The 24,610-nt window shown below is 32.5% G+C and overlaps 1 protein-coding gene across 3 annotated transcripts in view; it reads right to left on the bottom strand.

Moving 5' to 3' along the window:
* Positions 1-24,610, bottom strand: part of LOC126967943 (protein dachsous) — a 304,180-nt gene that overhangs the window by 3,626 nt on the left and 275,944 nt on the right. Inside the window, exons 3-15 of one of the 3 annotated variants that reach the window (XM_050812652.1) lie at positions 20,030-20,207; positions 17,909-18,382; positions 10,966-11,138; positions 10,182-10,411; positions 9,913-10,099; positions 9,264-9,684; positions 6,505-6,852; positions 4,630-4,784; positions 3,371-4,445; positions 2,570-3,290; positions 1,356-2,482; positions 923-1,213; positions 84-375 (exon numbers count right to left, since the gene is read on the bottom strand). In XM_050812652.1, the coding sequence (XP_050668609.1) occupies positions 84-375; positions 923-1,213; positions 1,356-2,482; positions 2,570-3,290; positions 3,371-4,445; positions 4,630-4,784; positions 6,505-6,852; positions 9,264-9,684; positions 9,913-10,099; positions 10,182-10,411; positions 10,966-11,138; positions 17,909-18,382; positions 20,030-20,207 (5,672 nt within the window). Of the gene's footprint in view, positions 1-83; positions 376-922; positions 1,214-1,355; positions 2,483-2,565; positions 3,291-3,370; positions 4,446-4,629; positions 4,785-6,504; positions 6,853-9,263; positions 9,685-9,912; positions 10,100-10,181; positions 10,412-10,965; positions 11,139-17,908; positions 18,383-20,029; positions 20,208-24,610 lie in introns of those variants that run through there. The other 2 variants (XM_050812653.1, XM_050812654.1) reach the window with 2 other exon arrangements.

The raw sequence follows: 24,610 nt of genomic DNA, 5'->3' as shown, positions 1-24,610 counted from the left end.
GTTTATAATTCAATCAAAAACATAAATAACGAGTCGCTATTTTATTACTTAACATAAAATTTAAAGGTTTAATAAACATTTACCTATAAGTATCTTGGTCAATAAATGGCTTAATTTCTGATGTAGCGCCACTACTGATTCTGACCGAAGCTAATGTTGACTTGCTTGGTTTTCCGTGGTCTGTAGCTATAACGTCTAATTGAATATCATTGCGATTTATGGGCAAAGAACTAAAGTTTACAAACACTATTCCGGTACTCTCGTTAATGTAATAGCCTTCTTCTTGCTCAAGTAAACGGTAAGAAACCTCGCCATTTTCACCACTGTCTTTGTCAATTGCCTTTACTGTTAAAATTTCAATACTCCCCGGTCCATCTGAAAAATAAGATAATATTACATTAACGTTGTAAAACAATTATTTTGACTTGATTTAATTGACTTGCTAAAGGACATTAATTATATCAAGTGATTTTACATCCCAAATAGATTTCATCGACTTATCAACTTTTATTATTGATATTTATTGAGTTTATACTAGTACAAGTAGTATTTTAGTAGAATGTACAAAACTTAATCTATGTTTTAGTTATGCTCAGGAGGTTTTCAGCTGTGTAAAATGGGGCTGAGTTATTTTGTTCATAAACTTAATTACACTATAATATCAACAATTTAATGTCTTATAAAACAATCTAAAAACAATGATATCTTTTCTACTACCATTTTACTTTTATACGACACTAATTCAGACAAACATAAAAAATAGTTTTTTATATCACGAATAAAATAATAATAGTTTTTGCGAATATAAAACATTCAATAGGTACTTATAGTCAATAAATCTATAAAAATGTAAATGGCAATAGACAGTTCTAGATTCATTTTTAAAACCAATTTTAAATTGACTTATGATAATTGGTAATACCTGGTAAGGAAGCACTGTAGGAAATAACTTCAAAAACTGGAGCATTATCATTTATATCAGTGACTTTTATTGTTAGAGTTGTTGAGGCAATATGCTCACTATCTGATGCAGTTACATTTATGTAATAATTATCCTGGCTTTCGAAATCTAATTCCTTTTTAAGAACTATTTTGCCACTGTATCTATCAATGGAAAAAGTTTGATCTTCTGGAGTCAGTGTATATTTTAAGGCTGGATATGAGTCCACATCATTTGCAGTGACTGAAGTTAAAATTGATCCAACTTCTGTGTCTGTAAAATAAAATTTAGCCTTCAACAAATTATTACTTAAAACAAACTTATTTATTGTTAAAATACATTATTATACACACTTGTAAAATAACATATTATAAACCTTTTAATATAATATAAAGTTGTAACAACTACCACTTACCCTCAGAAATATAAATTGTGTTGGGTGGGGGAAATGTAGGTTGATTATCATTGACATCAACAACATTTATTCTGAGTGTAGCTGTGCCTGTCATTTGAGGGTTTCCCTCATCAGTAGCTATCACAGTGAGCTTATAAGATTCTCTTATTTCTCGGTCAAGTACAATGTTTGTTTTTACTGATCCAGAAAAAGCTGGTTCAATTATAAAGGCGTTGTCATGATTTCCATCTACTATGTGATACAATATCCGAGCGTTTACTCCTTCATCATTATCTTTAGCTTTAAGTTGTACAACAAATTCACCTTTAATATTTCCTTCAAATACATTTGCCGTGTACTCTTGCTGTGTAAATTTTGGTGCATGATCGTTTTGGTCAATTAAATTTACAACGGCTTCGCAGTATCCGTATAAAATGGGACTGCCCTCGGTTCGAGCAACAACCGTTAAAGTTATGTTTGGTCCTGGATAAGATTCATAGTCTAGACTTTCAGAATTATTGATTCTGATAACACCAGTATTACTATCTATATGAAATACATAATGATCATTTCCATTGCCAATTTCATAGATAATTCTTTGACGTCGTCCATCACTTCTCAGTGCTGTGACTTGCAGTACTTCTTTCCCATATGCCAAATTTTCAAATATTGTAACATTGTAATAAAAATTTTGGAATTTCAAAATAGGTACTTGATCAGAAAAATCTCCTATATGTAGTTCTATTAGCCCTATGGAGCTTTGTGGGGGATTTCCTTTATCTTTGGCTATAACTTTTAAATGAAGCAGTTTACCATTTTCACTAGCTAAACTCTGAGTAGCTGTTAAGACACCTGTTGTAGGATTAATACGGAACTTATGATTTGAACTGTCTAAGAGCTCAAACAAAATTTCAGAATTAGTTCCTATATCATTATCTGTAGCTGCAACTCGAATTAAGCTTTGTCCAGGTGGCGTAAGTGTTGCAACTTGTTCTTTAAAAGGATATTTAGTAAAAACTGGCTTATTGTCATTTACATCATGAATAGATACTTCTACAGTAACTTTTTGTGATCTTGCAATGTATCGTCCTTGATCCGTAGCGACTGCTTCAAAATTGTACTTATCAGTGCTCTCTCTGTCAAAATATCTGCAAATATAAAATTATATTAGTTCAATCGATACTATTTCAACAGTTTAGGGCTCACATATTGGGAAATTTAAAAAAATAACTTACCCAGTTGTGTAAATAATTCCAGTTTTGTTGTCGATTCTAAATAAACCTTGACTTTCATTGGCCAGTGAGTAAACAATTCTTTTATTAAGCCCTAAATCAGCATCAGTGGCTCTTACTTTTATGATGGATGTATCTATTGGTGCATTTTCTAGAATAGCAGCAGAATAATGCCCCGTATCAAATATAGGATCATTGTCATTTTGGTCTTCAACTATTATAGTTATATTACAGGAGCCTTGTAATGATATTGGAGATCCGTGATCATATGCCGTTATTGTTAGCTCATATCTAGATTGTGTCTCACGGTCTAAAGTTTTTGCAGTCAGATGCCCAGAGGTTGCATCGATTGAAAATTTATTGCCATTATTCCCTGATGTAATACCGTAGGTAACAACTCCATTAGCACCAATATCTTTGTCAGTTGCTGTCACTGTATGTATAACTTCTTGATCATTATTTTCAGGAACTGACAAGGGATAACAAGATCCCGTTTTGAAAACAGGTGCATTATCATTAACATCCAAAATAGAAACCATAACAGTTGTTATATCAAAATTAGTGCTCGTTTGAAATGTTTTTGAATCAAAAACATATACCGGAAAAGTATATTGATCTCGTTCTTCTCGATCAATTTTTGAATTAATAGTTATTGTTCCTGTATTCTCATCAATTTTAAATATATCTTCTGCAACTTTTGAAGGAATCATATAAATTAGGTTACCTGGAAAAAAGCAGATACTATTAGTCCTCTCTTATAAATAAATATAGTACGAGTGATAGATATGAAAACAATAATTTTACCTGAATTACCTCTAGATGATTTCGCAATAACTCTTGTTACAAAGCTACCAGGGCGAATATCTTCACTAATGTTGGCCTTATACAAGGATTCTGCAAAACTCGGAGGTGTGTTTGTAGATTCTTGAATATTTAAAAATAATGTCATAACACTTTCCTTAGGAAACGGTACACCAGCATCAATAGCTGTTAAATTGAGTTTGTATGTTCCTGATTTTATAGATGAAATATCAGCTGAATTGCTCTTTGATAAGGTTAGTTTACCAGTATCAAATGCAATTGAAAAAAAGGAGTTATCGTTTCCACCAGATATATAATATGACACTTTTCCATTGCTTCCAGAATCAGCATCAGTAGCTAAAGCTTGATAAATTATACCTGTTACAGCATTCATGCTAACAGATACTTTGTGTGAAGAAACAAATATTGGTGCATTGTCATTGACATCCAAAACAATAATTTTGACAGTAGCAGATGAAGATTTTCTTTCAGAAATATTTACAGCCTGGTCAATAGCTTCAATAACCAACCAATACTCATGTATGATTTCAAAATCTAGGGGTGCAGTTAAAGATAAATACCCGGTCAAAGGATCCAAATGAAAGTTATTTTTTGTTATTGGAGTTGAAGAACCTATACGAAAATTAAGCTCTCCGTTCACACCAGCATCCAAATCTTTGGCTGTGAAATTATAAATAGTGGTGCCAACGTTAGCACTTTCAAGAACTTCTATATAAATAGGATCTTCAGGCCACTGTGGGGCATTATCATTAACATCTATTATTTCGATCCTGACAGTCACTGCACTACTTTGAGGGTTATTAGTTGCCGATGTATCCAGAGCTCGAACTTCGAGTCTATATTCATCTTGAATTTCTCTATCTAACTGCCTCGCTACAATTAGAGAACCCGTTCTTCGATCAATTTCAAAAGTACCAGGAGAATAATCTGTTGTCAAAGGTAGAAGTAAATATGAAATTTGTCTTTCTTCATCAGAATTTATGAAGTTATCGCTAATGTTATTATCATAGCATGTAACGGTGCCAATAATATAGCCGATTTCTGAATCTTCTTTTACCTGAAAATTGAAAATGATTCCATGAAACAATATATAAATCTTTTGAAAATTTTAAATGAATAATAGTAAAATATTTATATTTTTATATTGTGCATAAATAAATTGCTATAATATTTCATTTTGAGTGAAAGAAAATCTTGCGTAGTTAAGTAAAATAACTGTATAAATATATAAAGATAGTTACTTTGAAAGATATGCTCGAACTTGTGAACGTTGGTCTATTATCATTTAAGTCCAAAACTTCAACTTTTAACTGCCGGATCGTCTGTCTCGGAGGCTGGCCACCGTCTGTTGCAGCTACTGTTAGTCGATATATTGATCTCTCTTCATGATCAAGTACTGTAAACATAAAAATAGCGCTTATAATAATAATAATAATTGTCTCTAGACTTTTACTACGCCCTAATATAATATCTCAACGCAACACTAGATTGTGGCGACAGCCTTGTCTTTATCTTTTTATAATAGTTCGAAATATAATATTGAATGTAGAATATATTATAGTATATAATGTAAACATTTATAATATGTAGAGACTACTCAAAGGTAGAGATAGCTTAGATTAAACATACTGGACTTATTCATTTTGAAATGAAATTATCTTAATTTTTTTTTAAGATAGTAAAACACTTTCCATATATATATATTTATTTATTTTTATATATGAGGAGGCAAACGGGCAAGAGGCTTACGGTATGGGGACTGGTGAGGCAACCGCTCATGGACATCCGCAAGAACAGACGTCAAGAGATGCGTTGCCGACTTTTAAGGTGGGAGTATGCTCTTTTCTTGAAAATCCCTAAGTCGTATCATATATATTATCATAATAAGATATTTTTTAGATCATTTATACGTCTAGATAGACTATGAATGGTGTGAAAAAGTTGAAAAAAATTAATTAACCTCTATTTTGAGCAATGCACGCACACTAACACAAAGTATCATACAAATCGCGAGTGTAAGACGTAGCTCGTCACGTAGACTTAGTTAATATTCCTGGCCTGTTGACGCTATCTAGATATATAAATTATCTAAGGATCATTAATAATATTTATCTATCTTAATGGTAGAACTAAAATTTATTTAAAATTTGTTTGTGTCATGCACTTTCATAATTTCGTGATATTCAAAAAAAATATTATTAGAAAAAGTTTAATATTGACTTATAAAAGATCAAATTTTTATTTCTCTGTTAAATGTGTCAAAATTGAGTTATAATTCGTGACGAGTTCTTGTTGCTGGCTAGAAACCCACACACCTCATATCACACAAGTGTTACAACTAACTCTCCTACCCTCTAATAAAACGCAACTGCTTTTATTACTAAGTTCCAACTTCATAAATTGTCAGTGATATAAAATGTAATACTGTGTCTAGGGCTTACATAGGCTTAACCTTTGCTGAATCAATAATTATATTTATTACGCCTATCTACTCCGTAAAAAGTTATTCTGTTTTATATGTTTTTATTAGGCCTAATTAGGCCTTATTTTGTTGGTAATTACCCACAAAACAATACCTAAAATACGATACTGTACTACTAGGTTTTATACATAACTTATTTACTTGTTAATTAAGATATTTAAATTGAAATTGAATTAATCTAATTCTAATACTAAATTAGAATAAGTGGGTTATTGAGACAATATCCTATCTTACAATTTACGAGCATAATCGTGGAGCTACTCATAGTTTTGGATTTTTTCGATTTTATAGCCACGCTGCAATGAGTCCACATGGTCTAGGCATATCACTTACAATTAGGTGAAAAAACACCTTGTTCATCGTCTCTTCTTCTTTCTCATCATCATCTTCGTCACTTCTTATCAAAACCAAATTATAGATTTTCTCACAATAGACCTGCTTAGCATAACTCTAAGAAAGACTGTTGTTTGAATGAAACGTAAATAATAGTTATGCAACTTTAAGTATTATGGTTGTGTCTCTATGTCTATACTCCTCTCTTCTATAAGGGTACAAGAGACATTAATGTCATTTCATTGAATTATATTTATTATACAAGGGATTTCTATTTATTTCATAAAATTAAACAACAAACCTGTGCTTGTTTTTATAACTCCTGATTCTGCATCAATAACAAATACTCCAAAACCGTCAGTGTCTCTGTCATTGAGAATAGAATAAGAAACGGTTGCATTGTATCCATCGTCCCTGTCTATAGCTTTTACTCGAGCAACTTCAGCTCCAGGCTGCTGTTCTTCTCTGACACTAACAACATCTTCTCTAGGATCAACTATTTCTGGTGCATTATCGTTTACATCTGTTATTTTGATGGACACTGGAACTCGACTAGAGCGCGGCAGCGTGCCTTGATCTTTAGCTTCAGCAAAAAGTGAATATGATGGTTTATATTCACGATCAAGAACATCTCTCGTCGTTATTATACCTGAAAATGAAAACAATAGCGTTAATACAGAAAGCACATTGAACAATGTAACATAAATTCTTTTTCATATTTTTTGTGAGAGAATGTATAAGACCAGTGGAAGGCTCCTTTGCACAGAAAGCCGGCTAGCTTACGGGTACCACAACGGTGCCTATTTCTGTTGTGAAGCAGTAATGTGTTAACATTACTGTGCTTCGGTCTGAAGGGCACCGTAGCTAGTGAAATAACTGGGAAAATGAGACAACATCTTATGTCTCAAGGTGACGATCTCAATTGTAGTGCCGCTCAAAATTTTTGGGTTTTCCAAGAATCCTGAGTGGCACTGCATTGTTATGGGTAGGGCATATCAAATACCATCAGCTGAACGTCCTGTCCTCTCGCCCCTTATTCTCAAAATAAAAGACCACATCGCAGTAATCGTTTCCAGATAATATAAAATTTGTAATTGCTTGGTTGAGCTGCGTCGTATTGAAACAGAACAATATGCTTACGTGCATTAACACTAAAATACACAGGCAGAGCTTTGTATCTCCTGAGGTTGACTAAAAATATATACAATTTTTGTGGAACAGACTATGAAAATTTCACACGGTCATAATTATATATAACTGCTAAAATAGATGTATATAACATATCATTTTTATGGTGTGCAAACCACTTATAATTAAAATCAACATTGAACTTGAACCTAAATAGACAATTATACGGCTCACTTAATGAAGTTTTTTGTATTTATAAGAATTGTCAGAAGTGTAAGAATTGTAAGAAGTGTCGATTGAAATTTTTATATGTATGAAAAGTTTCCTACATAAATTGTTACGGTAATAAGTATGCGATGACAGTATCTGGCTATCTGAGTCCAGCAATAAAGCATGGGATAGGAAAGCGAGCTTCTATATAGCAATATTTTAATAATAGTTAATGGCGGGTCATGGCGCAGGCGCATGCGAGGACGTTTATAACTCGCTCTTGACGTGCAGAAATTCATCATGTCCGACACCTGTTCGGGTAATGATATTTATTGGAAATATTAAGTAATATCTATTCTTAGTGTTATATTTGAATATCGCTAGAATTAATTGTACTATTAATAATTTTCCGTTGCAAATAGTACATAAGCAGTTAATTAAATTCTAGCTAGCTTTAAAATTCGTTAAGATACATTCATGTAACAAGTACTTAATTTAAGTCAAATTGAAGTATTTATTATCCTCATCTTAGTCTTATTTGTTTTTATTAGTTTTTCAAATTTGTTCGGATTTGTGGTTTAATACTACTTTCTCTAAGTTTGAGTATTCCGGACTACTGTTAGTATTCTAGAGGGTATTAAACATATTCGACACGATTACCATTCTTGTATGTACAACAACAGGTTCTCACATACGAAAATTCATTGATCGATTTGCTGAAATACGAGTAAAGTCGATCGGCGGCGCATTTTTCATCTCCACTACATTGGTATAAAAGATACAATACGAAGTATAAATAATCATGTGTCAATTGCTAAACTTTCCAATAATTGACATAAAATAGTGATTCAAGTATCCTGAATTCGGAGTCAACGGTGCCTTTGAATTGCCGATGTATAAAAGGAAAAAGTATCGTGCGATTATGGACTTTAGACACTCGGTATCGCCTCCAAAAAAGCACCTGTGAATCTGAATTCCCTATCTCCAGTACACGTTCACATACAGTTGTCATTGGCAATGATTTAAATGGATTTACTTGCTGGCAATGTCGTTTAAATTGCAGTAAGTAGGGGAAGTGTTGATTTTGGATATGGTGTTAAATTGAGATAAAACGGTTTCCTATTTCAGTATTAGCTATCTAATAATTATTAAGTATTAGCTAGCTAATATTATTTGTAATATTTCATATATTTTTTAAAAATTTTTCATGTTCTACTTAACACTACTTAACTTTGATTTATCACTATAATAAAAATAAAAGTGATACAATAAAATAAAAGTTGGACATATTTTAAAGATATTACATAACATAGTAATCGTCTGTGCAATTTTACTGTAAAATCTTTTCAAGACCATAATCGTAAATGATATTCATGGGAAGATCAGTAAATAAACTCAAAAGTGCTCCCTATAACTTTAAATTGTTCAAGTATTAATGCAGTTTTATTTACACAAACTATTTGCTTAGTCGATGAGTCTTAAGTCACAACATACTTTGGGTTTTAGCTTTCAAAGGGACCGGCTGCGTAAACAATTGAGAGTGGCAGCAAAGATTATTCCTAGCTCGTCAAATAACTGAGAGGACAGACAACATACCGAAGTTGCATGCTGTCTGTTGTTTTATGTAAAATAAAGTAATTAGCCTTGTTTCGAGTCTTAAGATAAAATACTGTCAATTATCACAAGACAACAAATTGGAAAATACTAATTAAATATACACACCAGTAACTGTGTCTACGCTGAAACTGGTGTTAGCTGGAAACAAGCTGTATCTGACAAGTGCGTTATCTGCTAAATCCGCGTCAGTTGCACCAATCTTTCCGACAAATGCACCAGCCTTTTGATTTTCTTCAACATGAAACTCATAGTTGATTTGTGAGAAAACTGGATCATTATCATTAGCATCTAATACGTATACAATAAGGCTGGCAGTTGCAGACAGAGGCGGGATACCATTGTCCGCAGCTATTATTGTCATTTTGTGGTGAGGTATTGTCTCCCTATCGAGGGATTTCGCAAGGTAAACCCAGCCAGTAGACGGTTGAACTTTAAAATACTCGTCTGTGTTATTATCTGATACAACTCGATAAGTTATACGAGCATTGTTACCCGTGTCTTTGTCTATAGCTTGGATTTCTAAGATCTGAAATAATAAAACATATTTTAATATCTTTTAAGAATATTACAAAGCATTTTAGAAATAAAAAGTTTATGAATATTTTTAATGTGTAATTTAAAGGTTACAAATACATAATAAATTGTAATAAGAATAATGTAATTGTTATAACGATTATAATATTAAGAAATAAATGTAATTACATATGATCGGTTGTTGTTAATTTAATTAATAGCTTAAAGATTAGATAAATACCTTTGCATTGATAACTTCTGACTCCAATACACTGGTACTATACGTATCATGTTCAAAAACGGGAGGATTATCATTGACATCCTGAACATCAATGACTAGAGTAAGATTTGCACTGAGTTGTGGAGAACCCCCATCGCGCGCTGTAATAATCAAATTGTGGCGAACCAAGTTTTCATAGTCAAGATTTCTGAAATAAAAAAAAATATTTTAAATATCTTCAATCATCCGCATTGACCATTCTATTGCTTTTTCTACATTTTTAAACTTACCTTAGAAGCGTAACAAGACCATGTTGTAAATTAACTGCAAAAGTATTAGATGGACCGGTAGCCGAAAGTAGACTGTAAGTTATTTGACCGTTCTTGCCAAAATCTTCATCAGTCGCCCTGGCTGCATACACCACAGAGCCAGCCAACGCTGATTCAGCAACGGAGACCTTAACTGATGAAGCTCCAAATTCTGGTGCATTGTCGTTGACGTCTTCTAAGGTTATTTGGACCTGTGAGAAATATAATTTTTAAACCACTAACACAAAAGCAGACAAAACGGTAAACTCGGTCTTATAAAAACCTAGGCCAAAATATTTATAGATTTTGTATTACATTTTCTGCAGCAACAAAATACCGCAGACCTTAGTATCTAACATAATTTTCAACAAGACACCTCCACGCTTTCCTAAAGAAAAAGTTATTGTTTAAACAGAAGGCCAGACGTGCAACCACGTGAACGGAATCATACATATAGAAAATCAGTAACGTATAACTGTGACTTGCAAACACATAATTATCGAGTTCTAAAAGTGTTTGATTACTTGTATTTTTAATACATATATAGGAATCCGTGGATGTTTTGTAATTATTTAGTTTGTAAATCTATCTAATAAATAAATTTCTAATAAATATTACAAAATCTATACTAAATAAGCGCCTAAAACTCATACAACAATAATATGATAATCTTTTTATCATTCATCATTTCTTCCAAATTATTTACAAAATATAATTATTGTTGACCTTGGTTGTATTTATCATATGATAATTTTTAGCTTTTTACCTGTGTCTGATCATAATTTGCTTGATTTCCATTTGCAGCCCTAACGTTGAGAAGATATGACGATGTCGTTTCTCTGTCTAATTGTGCAGCTGTTCTTATGGTTCCTGTATGCGGTTCGATAGTGAAATGATGCACTGGATCCCCGGAGATGATGCTGTATCTTACTGGTTTTCCTAGTAATATAAACATAATAATTTATAAGTAAATTTTATTGCAATGAATGAAGGGCTTATTTTAATACAGCTATCAATAACAACTGAAAACATGTGTATTAAGTAATTTCCATTAAATAGGATATATTCCATCTCCGAAAATGTACGTTCATCAATCGGAAGACATCCGAAAACCGCTTTCTATCTATCAAATTTTAATTGGCACTTCTCACAGTAAGCGATTCACTGTCGCATATTTTTTTCCCCGCCTTGTTTTTGCGGGTGCAGTTTTTGCCGTTCGTTTTGGGCAGGACAGTTGACGCAACAAGATTGATATACGGACTTATTCGACGACATGCCCGGCAGTCTTTGTTTCTGTAACTGGTCCAAAAATACCCCCCTGCGGCACCCCGCGCTCATCTTAACTCTTTATGCAGTCTGTGATGCTCGTCTTATTTTCGAATTTTAGGCGCGCCTTTTATGTTTGATGTTTGTTTTTGAATTTGCAATTTCACGGAATTTCGGGATCCTTTTGCTTGTTGAGCTACATTTTCAATTGGTTTGAATTCAATTTGCTTAAAATATTACGAACTCACGTCTAAACTAACGATAACATGCTTTTAGTCGAATAATTATTAACAGTAGTATTTAAGTAGCGTCTCTTGTATTTAATGCTAATAAGGCAGGTGTGGATACTTTGTCTTCAATGATCAATCACTCATTAGCTTAATACAAGGGCTAGTGATTTACTTTGAAACATTCGAAAAGCCCTTCTAAATTGAAATCATTAATGGTGGCGCGATTATCTCGCTCACGAGTCACCATTTGACTTCAATTAAGAGTTGTAAAGATTTCCTATGCGAATTGTTCGATTCCCGATTTAAGTTTAATGAATTAATTATCTGAAAGTTTGATTATCTTTAAAGGGCACTCGGATCGCTGTGAAAGCAAAGCTACATTATCTTCAATTGATCAAGAGAAATACGAGTATTCTTTAAAATTTATTATAAGGTTATAATAATGCATGTACTCTACACAACTTTACAGTCCATTTCTTTATTCAAATGTTTTGCGTTTTAAATTAATAACAGGTTATTATAAACATAAGAAAATTCTAAATTGTTTCTTACGAAAATAGCTTTGTGTCTTAATTGAGTTCTCATCCCTTTTTTTAAATGTCGTTTAGAAATTGCTATCATTAGCTTGGAGATTCGCGCGTGATTGTGTCGCGTCGCGATTGTAACCAATTTCTCATGACCACTTAAACACTAAACATTTAACACATAAATCGTGTAAACAATTTCAGTTCCATCCTGTCCAAATAATTTGAAGTAAAAAGTTGGAAATAATTGAGGCGGAGCTAAAAAAAGAAGTATAGAAAGATCCAGGCAAAAACTGTCGTCGCTGAGTTGGGTTTGTTGACCTCGGTAGTTTGGATTTATTCGGTTGCAAAGACACATTTGACTCCAGCTCAGCCTTATCCTTGGATTTCATGGGATTGAATTTCAAATTTTTAGTCGTATTGCCTTAAGAGAAGGTGCGAATCAAATCTGATTTTTTAGCTCTGTCAAATTATTTACTCACTTTTACATTCTTAACACTTCAAGGAGTATTATACTGTTTGTTAGGTAATACTCACAAATGTAGAATGGTTTTTGTAGTTTGGTAGGATTTTTGAGTAGTAAGTAATAAGATAATAGTAATTCTAATTTTTATTTAAATAAAAAATATTTAAATTTAGTTTTAATATGTTAAAATCTGTAACATAAATATATGTATCAACCAATCATACAATTATTTTCTCAACAAATTAAGATTTTATAAAAAGGCAAGATAAATAATTAAGAACATTAGATTTAATAATAACAATTAACAACACAGCATCACAAAAGACTGATAAATCGGATACATTTAAATTGGGCCTACTAATAGATGTTTACTATGGTTTATTCAAAACAAGAATGAAATATATAATAAAATTTTTAGTTGCACAGTATCTTGAGCGTCCACTTAATAAGTTGCGTGTGGTCCATGGAGGTGTAATTGAGCCGATATCGCTTCCCTTGTATTGGTTTTATCAATATCTCGACATCGAACTTTCAACTAGCAATCGGCAAGTTTTTCTGGAGATTTTGTGGTCGTTGTTTAATAGAGAACTTATCACCTTTATAACTGATATATATCCTTTATTTTGTTCTTCTCTTTATTATTTTTACTGTATATCTATGATTCTTGATGTCTATTGTATCTTCGCCGATGTCGAATGTGAATCAATGTTGTCATAATAATAATGTCATATAAGAATTTTAGAATTTTAATGTTATGCCCGAAAATCGGATCTATAGCAAATGCGTCTTATTGCTACAAAAGCTTAGCATAGACTACGTAGGTTAATGATAGCCGTCCATAACATTTGTTACAATAATCTATGTGAGACGGCTTCATACTAGAGAGTACATAGTACATATTACCTAAATGCTTAAGCAATAAAAATTCATGTAATTGCTAGTAGAAAGATTGAAATCAAAAAAATAAAATGTATATTTATTAGGCAAATAAAGTAAAGCTATTCTCGTGTACACATTTACGAAACGTTCCCATTGAAATAAAATATAAACATAATTTCTTCTTATAAAAATCACTTTTGATCTGTCCTTTAAAAAGTTACGACACAATAAATATTTAAGGTAAAGGGCTTTGTAACAATATATTAAGATGACGTTTAAACAAATTGGTTTTTCGGACAAGTCGAAACACATTTGAAAACTCGATTTGGACTCATTAAATTATACTTTTTTAATTAATGGATGTTTATCTCGGCGCAGCCGCGCTATAAATCTGGTGGGGGCGTGAGTTTGAACATTGAACTACAGTATTATAGTGCTGTTTCTAATTAAACTGAGCTCTGCCCTGTCCGAATATGTTTTTGGTTTAAGTTACAAGCGAAAACGATCATTACTTATGTCATCTTTTCCACAATACTCATTTTATGTTCATATAACATAATAAATGTTATCATTGAGTTATCTAGAATTGTAGAATTTGTTTGTGAATTCAACCTAAATTAAAATTTTGATCAATTTTTCCAATATATTAAATAACTTTCATTTTCTACTAATATTATTGAGTTCCATTACAGAATGGTGACTCATAACATATGGATGGTTTTAGATTAGATAAGATGGACTTTCGCATTTGGTATTTTACCAATGATGATACATAGGTATATTTAGGAATAAGAGTTCATTGAATTTCAGTTTAAGAAAATTTTAAATTTGTTATGCTACTTGATGGAACGTTTAGATAAGATCTTTTGTAAGAGTTAGAAAGAATTTGATTCGAATACAGGTAGATATTTTATATTATATGATTTTACAAATAAAATTTGTAAACAAAATTTATGAACGATGCGGGCCTCCAACCCGCAGATTTTCGGGTTCCGTCCGAGCGCTCTTCCACTGAACCAACCGTTCGAGTGGCTCAGTGACGAATTAATCCCAGAAGTGAGGTTACACTTTTAAAAAATAAATATTGTTTATATGTGATTTTGTGAAATTCCCGTGTTTATGTTTTACTTCGAATCAAATCTTCTTAAACGCCTTAGTATTTTTAATTAAATTGTAATGATAATTTACGATTACATTATTAATAGGTCGATATGTTATTGTTTAATAATTTAATTTTTTCTTAAGTCTTCAGTGTGACAAGCATCGTGAAAACTAAAAAAGTAAACTATTTTGGCTACTGTAGTAATCATCATTATGTCAATAAAAATAAATAACAATATATAAATAGTTTTTTTTTCTATAAACAAATAAAATAATTATCTCCTAAATAATATAATTAGTCAGCTCATAGCTTGGACCATACGCATTCAGTACAATGCAGGATAATTTTTAAGCGATATCTTCTCAATCTATGGTATGATTTGCAACCGCTTCCACTGTAGCCAGTTAATTGTTGTGGAATTTATTAATGCAGTCTTACTCAAGTACACTTTGCAACTATCGTATAATAAGCAAATATACAATAATATGTATAAGTAAGAAAAATCTAGTATTATATTATTATCTACTTAATTTTACATTACATCAAAAACTACCAGTGGGAGGCTCCTTTGCACAGGATGACAGCTAGATTATGGGTACTACAACGGTGCCTATTTCTGCCGTGAAGCAATAATGTGTAAGTATTATTGTGTTTCGGTATGAAGGTCACCGTAGCTAGTGAAATTTCTGGGCAAATGAGAGTTAAAATCTTGTATCTCAAGGTGACGAGCGCAATTGTAAGGCTGTGTTATGTCCTTTTTTTTTAAATATTGATACACTTTCATACAAATTATCTTGCCCCAAAGTAGGCATATAGCATGTGTTATGGGTTGCAAGACAACTAAGTATACTTACTTAAACATACATAAATACATTTAAACATCCATGACTCAGTAACAAACATCCATATTCATCATATAAATGCTTGCACCTACCGGGATTCGAACCCGGGACCTCTAGCTTAGTAGGTAGGGTCGCTAACCATTCGGCTATATAGGTCGTAAAATCTGTAATCATTTGATCGTGTAATAATATGAATAAAAATCAATTATGACTATCCCATACGCTTCTTACTCAAAAACTATAAAATAGACTTTGTCTGTTCTGTATATACATATTAACTCTACTTACGTATACGACAAACAAATATTATAGTAAACACCTTGGAATCTGTCAACTGAACAATATAGAGATTGAAACGAATAGCGAGGGAGTGTTTCTTACACACAGCCTCAAACAACTCATATAAAATATTATCTACAACAATGAGCGGTATTCCCATGGACATAAAGTAACGGTTTTCTTCGCAATTCACTGATTTACAGAGAGCAGGCTTGCAACAGAATAATCGTGGTCTGGAATAAAACGGCCCTTTGTTGCACCAGTGTGTTACCTTCGTGCGTTTCCGTGATTGTGTTACTGATTGTACCGTTTATGATGCAAAAGATGGTTGTGTGCTTATGCAATGCTAACTTAAACTTTTGTAAACTTAATGAGCGTTACAATCTAAATAATTTGTTATTTTAAAGTGGTATCCCTTGATTTTGGGAAAAATTATTCATATTAAATTTGTTACCAAAATTTACGAACGATGCGGGACTCAAACCCGCAACCTCTCTTAAATCTCCTATATCTTGTACGATTCCCAGGTAATAGCTTCGCCTACAGGATCTACTTTACAGTTGATAACCTGCTCAACCCCAATAATTGCATATTAGGAAATTAACTTGAGATTTAAACAATTTGTTATTTTGAAGCGGGTTTCAATTACAACTTAACAATTGTATCAATTTTGACTCTGAAAATAAGAGCGCGAAGCACTGATGGAGTTTCTTGCTCCGTTTGCTCTCTGTCAGAATCCGGGACAGTATTATTGATTTAATGAATTTGAAAAATGAGACTAAACAATGTCTCTCGAAAGCAGTAGGGCTACTCAGATTTTTTGGGTCTTTTAAGAACTTCTTCCTGAGCGGCACTGCATTGTAATGGGCAGGTCGTATCAATTACCATCAGCGGAAGGTCCCGTTCCTCTCGTCCTTTATTTTCATAAAAAAAGGCACCATGAGACTTAAGGATGGAATGCCTTAGAATGCAGACTTTCGATAAATTTAATCGAACTGGATTAATAAATATCTTTTAAACACGAATATCACTTTGAAGCTGGCCCTAATATACGAATAAAAACACACTGTGATAATAATGATATAAGCCCTGTATAAGGCAATTGAGATAAATTCTTCAGCTGAATAAATGAAATCTCAGATCAAAGCGGGTGGCGGGAATTTGAATAAAATACGTTCGAAAACTTATCAGAGATTACAATACAAAGCTATTCAGAAATTAGAAAGTCTAAGGTGTGTAAAAGAGCTAGCATTAACCACAGCTCATCACTGAATCGTGATTTCGAAGACAATGGTGGATTACGTAGTACACATAGAACACGGCAAGGTGTTGCATTGCATGCATGAATGAAAAGTGGTTTGTTATCAGGGACCTCCATCAAGCGATATTTTTATATCAACCAAGAGATATTCTTATACATTTAGGTAGTTGGTACTAATGCTAACATTTGTTGGTAGCAATATTAGTCTATCCGTTTGCAGTATGTTTAATGCAGTTTTTTTAATAGTATCTATAGGCTGAGAATTTAAATAACTTTCATTAATGTTTTCTCTTATCCAATTTGCCAGTGGGAGGCTCCTTTGCACAGGATGCCGGCTAGATTATGGGTACCACAACGGCGCCTATTTCTGCCGTGAAGCAATAATGTGTAAACATTACTGTGTTTCGGTCTGAAGGGCGCCGTAGCTAGAGAAATTACTGGGCAAATGAGACTTAACATCTTATTTCTCAAGGTGACGAGTACAATTACAATTTGCAAGCTACAGTGCGCCTCAGAATTTTTGGCCTTTTTAAGAATCCTGAGCGGCACTGCATTGTAATGGGCAGGGCGTATCAATTACCATCATCTGAACAGCCTGCTCATCTCGTCCCGTATTTTCATTAAAAAAAATCCAAGTTCTTATCATAGCTCGTATATGTAAAGTTAAATATCAAAAACTTTCTAGATGCATAATTTATTAAAATATATTGATGATATGATTATTAAATAAAATGCACAAAGCCATTACTATCTTTAACACATTCATAAACTAAAGAGTTTTGTGTTATATTGATACAAAGTGATAAAACTATATATACTATGGCAAGAAATAATTTTTGTATAAATTGATAATGACATACCTCTATCTCCACTCGTTGCTTTCAAAGTGCCGACAATAGTACCAGTCTTGACATCTTCACGAACACGGAAATTATATCTTGATTTATCAAATAGTGGTGATCCAAGTCCAGCAGGCACCACAGTAACACGCACCATCGCACCTTGAGACGCCGACAAACCTCCTCCATCAGTTGCCGAAACTTCCAAATCAAACTTGCCATTCGCTTGTATCAAAGCAGGCTTGATCACAAATATCTCTCCTGTACTTCGATCAACTCTGAACACATCGTTATCATTACCATTGACAATTCTATACGTGATAGTTCCAAATTTTCCTGAATCTGCATCATTTGCTGACACGGCAACTATCGGCTCGCTCGTCGATATTCTGCCTTCTTTCAAAGAAACGTTATAATCTTTTGCAGCAAATACTGGTGTGTTGTCATTTATATCTAGAAGTTGGATCTTCACCATAGCAGTCGTGGACAGGCCCCCTGCGAATAAATAATTGGTCTCTTGATTGTCTGTGTATTGTTGTAATAGGATGTTTAATTGACAGCCACATGATTTATTTCAATGTCAACACATTTTGCGCTACAAGTTTCGTGATAATAAAATGATTGGTCGTCATGTTAAAATGCAATGTTTTAGCGGTAAGAAGTTCTCAAACACCGCATGGATATTGGGTATAACTTATAGTATGATACAGATAAATCATGATGATGTAAACTTTTTCATTTTATATATGAAAGGATATTACAGATGTTAATAAGCTTGGCATTGTTTTGCAAAAATCAATAAATAAATTTCTATTTTAAGGCTTCTACAGATCAAGTATTAGGACAGATTTTGTAAATATTAACATTGTGATACCACATACAAATATCAGATGACAATGATATTGTTATTTTGAATATTAGTTAAAATTCTTTTTTGCATAAATTATGACAGGTGGTTCACCAGTCTGGCATTTCTGTAATGCATAATATATAAAAACTTGTAGCAATAGTCTGATTCCTGGCACATAAATCAGTTTGGTTTGCAGGGACAACAGCCGACGGACACTTTTGGAATTTATACCGCTGCCATTTTGTCGGTGCCTTATTTTAAACCCTATATGCATAGGCTGAGCGTATACCTGTCACTGGTGAACTTATTGCTTCCAATTGATAATGAATGGGTGGAGAGAATCTTTGTTCTCTTTAACGCTCTATGAATAATAAGATGTATAATTGAGATAAGCATGTACAAGTACAACTTGATGACAACATATGAAGTGACTATTATTTATAAAAACAAAATGAAAAAAAAAACTTGCTTACTTCAACATATTTTAACCATTCGATTGAATTTGCATAACAGGATTCCTTTGATACGTACACTTTTCAACATTATCCATTTAATTAGGAAAATCTACCGATATCTTTATTTATAATCTGTCTCATAATCGTATAATAAGTGAAGCTTTATCATTTGCTACATCGATAGATTACTTAGCTTTTAATAAGTATACATTTCCTTACCGAAGCCAGTCGGAGAAAAACCACGAGTTGGTAAAATGGTTTACATATTTTAATTTATTCGACAATTTATAGCTACATACTATTCATAACAACTTTATTTTTGAAGCGTTAATAAAAATTAAAAATATTCAATCATAATGATAAAATTAGGTCAAAAAAAGATAATAAGGAATATCAAAAGTTATACATTGACACCACTTTGGAAAAATTTGAGCATTCAAATCAAATCAAATCAAAATCAATTTATTCACGTAGGTGACGGAAATGACACTTATGAATGTCAAAAAAAATTAAACATTTTTCTTATTGAATCTACCGCTACTTCGTAAAGGGTTGAGCTAATGAGAAGAAGTAGCAAGAAACTCATTGCCACTCTTTTATATCAAGATTTACAGATCATTTCAATCACAATATAATATGTAAAATGTAAAATGATGCAACAAAAATGGTTAACATTGATAAGAATAAGTGTCAAGAAACTCTTTGCTACTCCATTAAATCAAAATTTTATCAAAATTTATTTATTTTTTATTTGCTGTATCCTTTTGAATGTTATTACTACTATGTGATTGAACAAAACTACTTAAGCGTCATGATTATTAATATAGTTATATGTACCTCTATCAGTTGCTATCACTGGAAACTCAAATTCAGGATTAACTTCATGGTCCAGAGTTGCTGAGATACATAAATCCCCGGAATCTGGCTTAACAGCAAATAACGTTCTTGCATAACTGTCTCCAAGGGTGTAGTTGACTATGGCATTCACACCACAGTCGGGATCCATTGCTGACATCTGTAATACAAAAAAATAATATAAGGCACTGTTTGCATAACACCTTAAATGCAAAAAAGGGGAACTTCAGGAAGTGTAAAAAAAAATTTAAGCAAATCACAATAAATAAAATTTAAGGAAAGATGAATTAGTAAACTTCTTTTTTTGGCCCTATACATAAATATAAAATCAATTTTATGTCAAAACTATATTAAAAACTAAGCATTTCAAAGTCAGAGAATGCTAATAAATCTGCTAGAAAATCACTATTTGCTCTTAATAGTGATTTTCATAATTATAACACTAGAAATAAGGGATTGCTTGTAACTAATTCTAGTAGGCTTCATAAGATACATAATAGCTTTAAGGGTAAATGTATACACTTCTACAATAAAGTCCCAGCCACTGTTCAGGCATTGTCTATAAATAAATTTAAATGTTTTATAAAAAAATGGCTCTGTCGTAAATCCTATTACTCCACTGCTGAATATCTAAATGATCGGACCGCCTGGGACTAGATTGTGATTATTTTATAGCAACTGTACAATATTGTATATTTTTATTGTAAAGAGCGCAAAAAAAAAGAATGCTGGGAGAGTTTCTTGCGCCGCTTCTTCTCTCTCAGAGCGCCATTTGTTTCCGAAGCGGTAGTAGTATCTAGTAGTATAAGAAATGACATCAAAAAGAATTCTAAAGGAATCAATTTTGAGAAAATAAATGCCTTTATGCCTTTAATAAAAACATTGTTTGAAAGTATTATATAAGTCATAAAAAATGCATTTATTTTATCAAAATTGATTCCTTTATAATTATTTTTGATGTCATTTCTGATAACTACTAGATACAACTACCGCGAAGCGGCGCAAGAAACTCTCGTAAAAAAGTCAAAGTTAAAGTCTCTAAAGTCAAAGTTAAAGTCAAATAAACTTTATTCAATTAAGCTTAAGCAAAGCGCTTTTGAATCGTCAAAATAAATATTTCTTTTAAATTACTGAATCTACTATATGTTCGAAATAGTTGAGCTTGTGAGAAGAACATACAAGAAAAACAACGGCCACTATTTTCAATCAATAGAGTATTTTACAGTGGCTATAATATATAAAACAAATTAGTTTGTATGGTGCTGCATACATTATATCAAACGTGTTCAAATTAAAAACCGTTTTAAGTATCAAATATTTTATAAAAGTAATAAATACATATATATATTGTATACTAGCTGACCCGGCAAACGTTGTTTTGCCATATAAAGTATAATTCACGCGATAGTTTTATAAGTAATAAAATATTGCCTATATTATAGCCTGTACATCATTTTGTTCTATTGTCAATAGTTTTTGCAGCGCACGCAAAAATAGGTTTTCGATTTTACACCTTGTGTAATAAAATAGCGATTTTATTACGGATCCCTAATTTTGAAAAAAAAAACATAGCCTATAGCCTTTCTCGATAAATGGACTACCCAACACTGAAAGAATCATTCAAATCGGACCAGTAGTACCAGAGATTAGCGCGTTCAAACAAACAAACAAACAAATATTAGAATATATAAATATACAAATATTAGTATAGATTGGATACATCAACCTTTAGAGCTTGAATTCATTGTTTGTTTAAGGATGCTTCGTTAGGATTAGGAAAAGACGCAATTAATTGTCCAACTATATATGTAATATCTATGTATACAACAAAGTACTTGTATAAAGCAATATCAATTAATGACATGTTAACAAGTTCATAAGGTTATTAACGAGTTAGACGGCGCTACATTGTAAGTTATCTTAACTTACCTTTATCGTTATAAAAAATAGCATTTATTTATATTAACTTAGATTTGAGTATCATTTGATAACAGTAACAAAACTCATATTAAATGGAATCGAAATTATAAGCTGGATGATAAAGATAATGGCGTCAGTTGAATCAGAAGAATATTGTGTAATACTAGCTGATGCGACAGACGGTGTGAATAGAAAAAAGATATATAGTATAAGTAATCGGGAATAATGTAGTCTAAAGCCATCGGAAATGTGTAATGTTAATGAGTTAAAAATGTAAAAATAAAGTATTTATGAATGATTTTATAATATATTTGTGTAAGTATTAAAATGGATTTAATAATATGCTATCCATAAGAGAGAGACATATCCCAGACTTTTCTGTAGACCTATATACACCACCATATATTATTTTACTATAGCTCAAAGGGCCTAGAAACCTTTTTCGTTGAAAACTCTCAGACGGCTTTTCTTTTTCAACACCTCCAACAAATATTATTAATGTACATAAAAACTTCAAAAACTTAACAAATTATATACTAAAAACTTCCCCGAGAACAATGCCATCCATTGATGAAATGAGCATTTAAATCGGTGTAGTAGTATTGAGTTTATCGCGAACAGACAGACACACAGTAGTACATATAGTCATGAGACAAGCAAACATAAAATATTGACAAATAATGTTAAATACGTCAAAAAATATCAACAATCACATCGCATTGGACTTCAGCTCAACTAAACTACAATTTCTCATTTCACTTTAAGCTGTTTGTAGAAAAGCAATTTGTAGGAGCCATAGCAATCCTGCGAATACCCCACAAATAATTGTCTAGCGTCTACAAGATAAGAATCGTAATTAATTAGCGGTATTTAATTCAAGGGAATTGATCGGCCGGCTGTGAGGTCCCGGTTGTTATGATACTATATTCAATAGGATTATTTCGCTATTTGCGGAGATTTGTTGATAATTAATTACTTGGCTTATTTTAAAAGGATACCCTATTCTCTTGGCTGGAATGTTTTTATTCTCATTGAATATCAGTTATAACGAATATCTTGTTTCAGAATCAGTTTTAATCATATTATTATTGGATATGTTGAATGACAAATATAATATTTTATACCAACCTTTGTTAATCACCATTGTCATATCTTCATCTTATATATTCTTACAAACTGGCCATTTTAGTATTTTAGTATACAAATCTGAAGCTAAATAGGAAATACTTATCTTACTTGACACTTCAACTATACTTGAGTATCTTTTGTGACAATGCAATAATATGGTAGCATATAGCAGTTCTGATCATAAACTGGTAAACATAGGAACTTCTAAACAAATAGTCGCATAGACTTTATGCTCAATTGCTTTGTGCTAGTAAACTCTGCTTGATACTTTCGTGTATTATTATGGAGCTGGAAGGTGGTCATGGGAACTCCTAGACTAATCAAGATAAACCCATCAAGATTCGGCTCATTGATTTAGTTTTGGATTACACTCTAGTGCTGTGTTTTCCAACCTTTTTTAGGCCATGCCCAATATTAACATTTTAAAATTTTTATGCCCCATACATAGTTTTTATCCTTTCAAAACTGTTTTGTGGCCTTAAGAAATATAAACGATAAGTTTAAGGATGAAATCACTATAAGTTTGTTATCAAACCATTCTAAGTAAATTTTCAAAAATATAATTTTAATATTGATTTTCTATATTCATTTAGTGAGATCCATACCCTTGATGCTTGCTGCACAGAGTTTTTATATTATGTTTCAATTTGATTAGCTTTTATCTCAAGTCAATTTTTTTCATCAGTAAATTATTACACATTCAGCTAAATATGAAGATGGAAATGGTAGCAAAAGTTTTCTTGCACATTCTTGGAATTTGCCTTTTTTTTAATTTGTCACCGATATCTAGCATTGCATTTAAATCACCCAAAGCGAAAGGGTTAAGGTCGTGTTAAGTCCATTTTTAAATTGCCCCCCTAACTATCAAATTGCCCACCTGTGGGGCGTGGGTCCCACGTTCGGAAACACCACTCGAGTGTTTTGCGTTTATTTCACGCTTTGTAATGGAGGTTACGCTCTTGTGATTTTTCTGGTGATACTACAGGCCGCATTGATCACATAAAAGCAAGTGACCTATATGTATTATTTCCACAGTAAGAAACTCTTCGTGGGTCAAAAATATAGAAACTTTTAAAAATATATGTATTTTTTAGTATGGAAAAGTAGGAGAAACGAGCGTATGGGTCACCTGGTGTTAAGTGATCACCGCCGCCCACATTCTCTTGCAACACCAGAGGAATCACAGGAGCGTTGCTGGCCTTTAAAGAAGGTGTTCGCGCTTTTTTTGAAGGTACGTAGTATTGTCGTGGAAACACCGCACAAGGAAGTTCATTCTACAGCTATGTAGTACGTGGAAGAAAGCTCCTTTAAAACCGCTGTGGAGGTCCAACACACATCCAGATGATGGTGAGAGGTGAGGATGATATCCTAACTTGTGGCATGAAGTGCCAAGGTGAAATTTGGCGGAACATCATCAAAGTCAGGTGAAACAGCTCTTCGGAACACTCCCCGTGATAAATGCGGTAGAAGAACATACAATGAAGTGACCCAACGCAACGCCAAGTGATCCAGCCG

The sequence above is a fragment of the Leptidea sinapis genome, chromosome 14 (assembly GCF_905404315.1).
Source record: "Leptidea sinapis chromosome 14, ilLepSina1.1, whole genome shotgun sequence".
NCBI lineage: Eukaryota > Metazoa > Arthropoda > Insecta > Lepidoptera > Pieridae > Leptidea > Leptidea sinapis.
The sequence above is the reverse complement of the archived record's forward strand: the minus strand, read 5'-3'. Positions and strand labels throughout refer to the sequence as shown.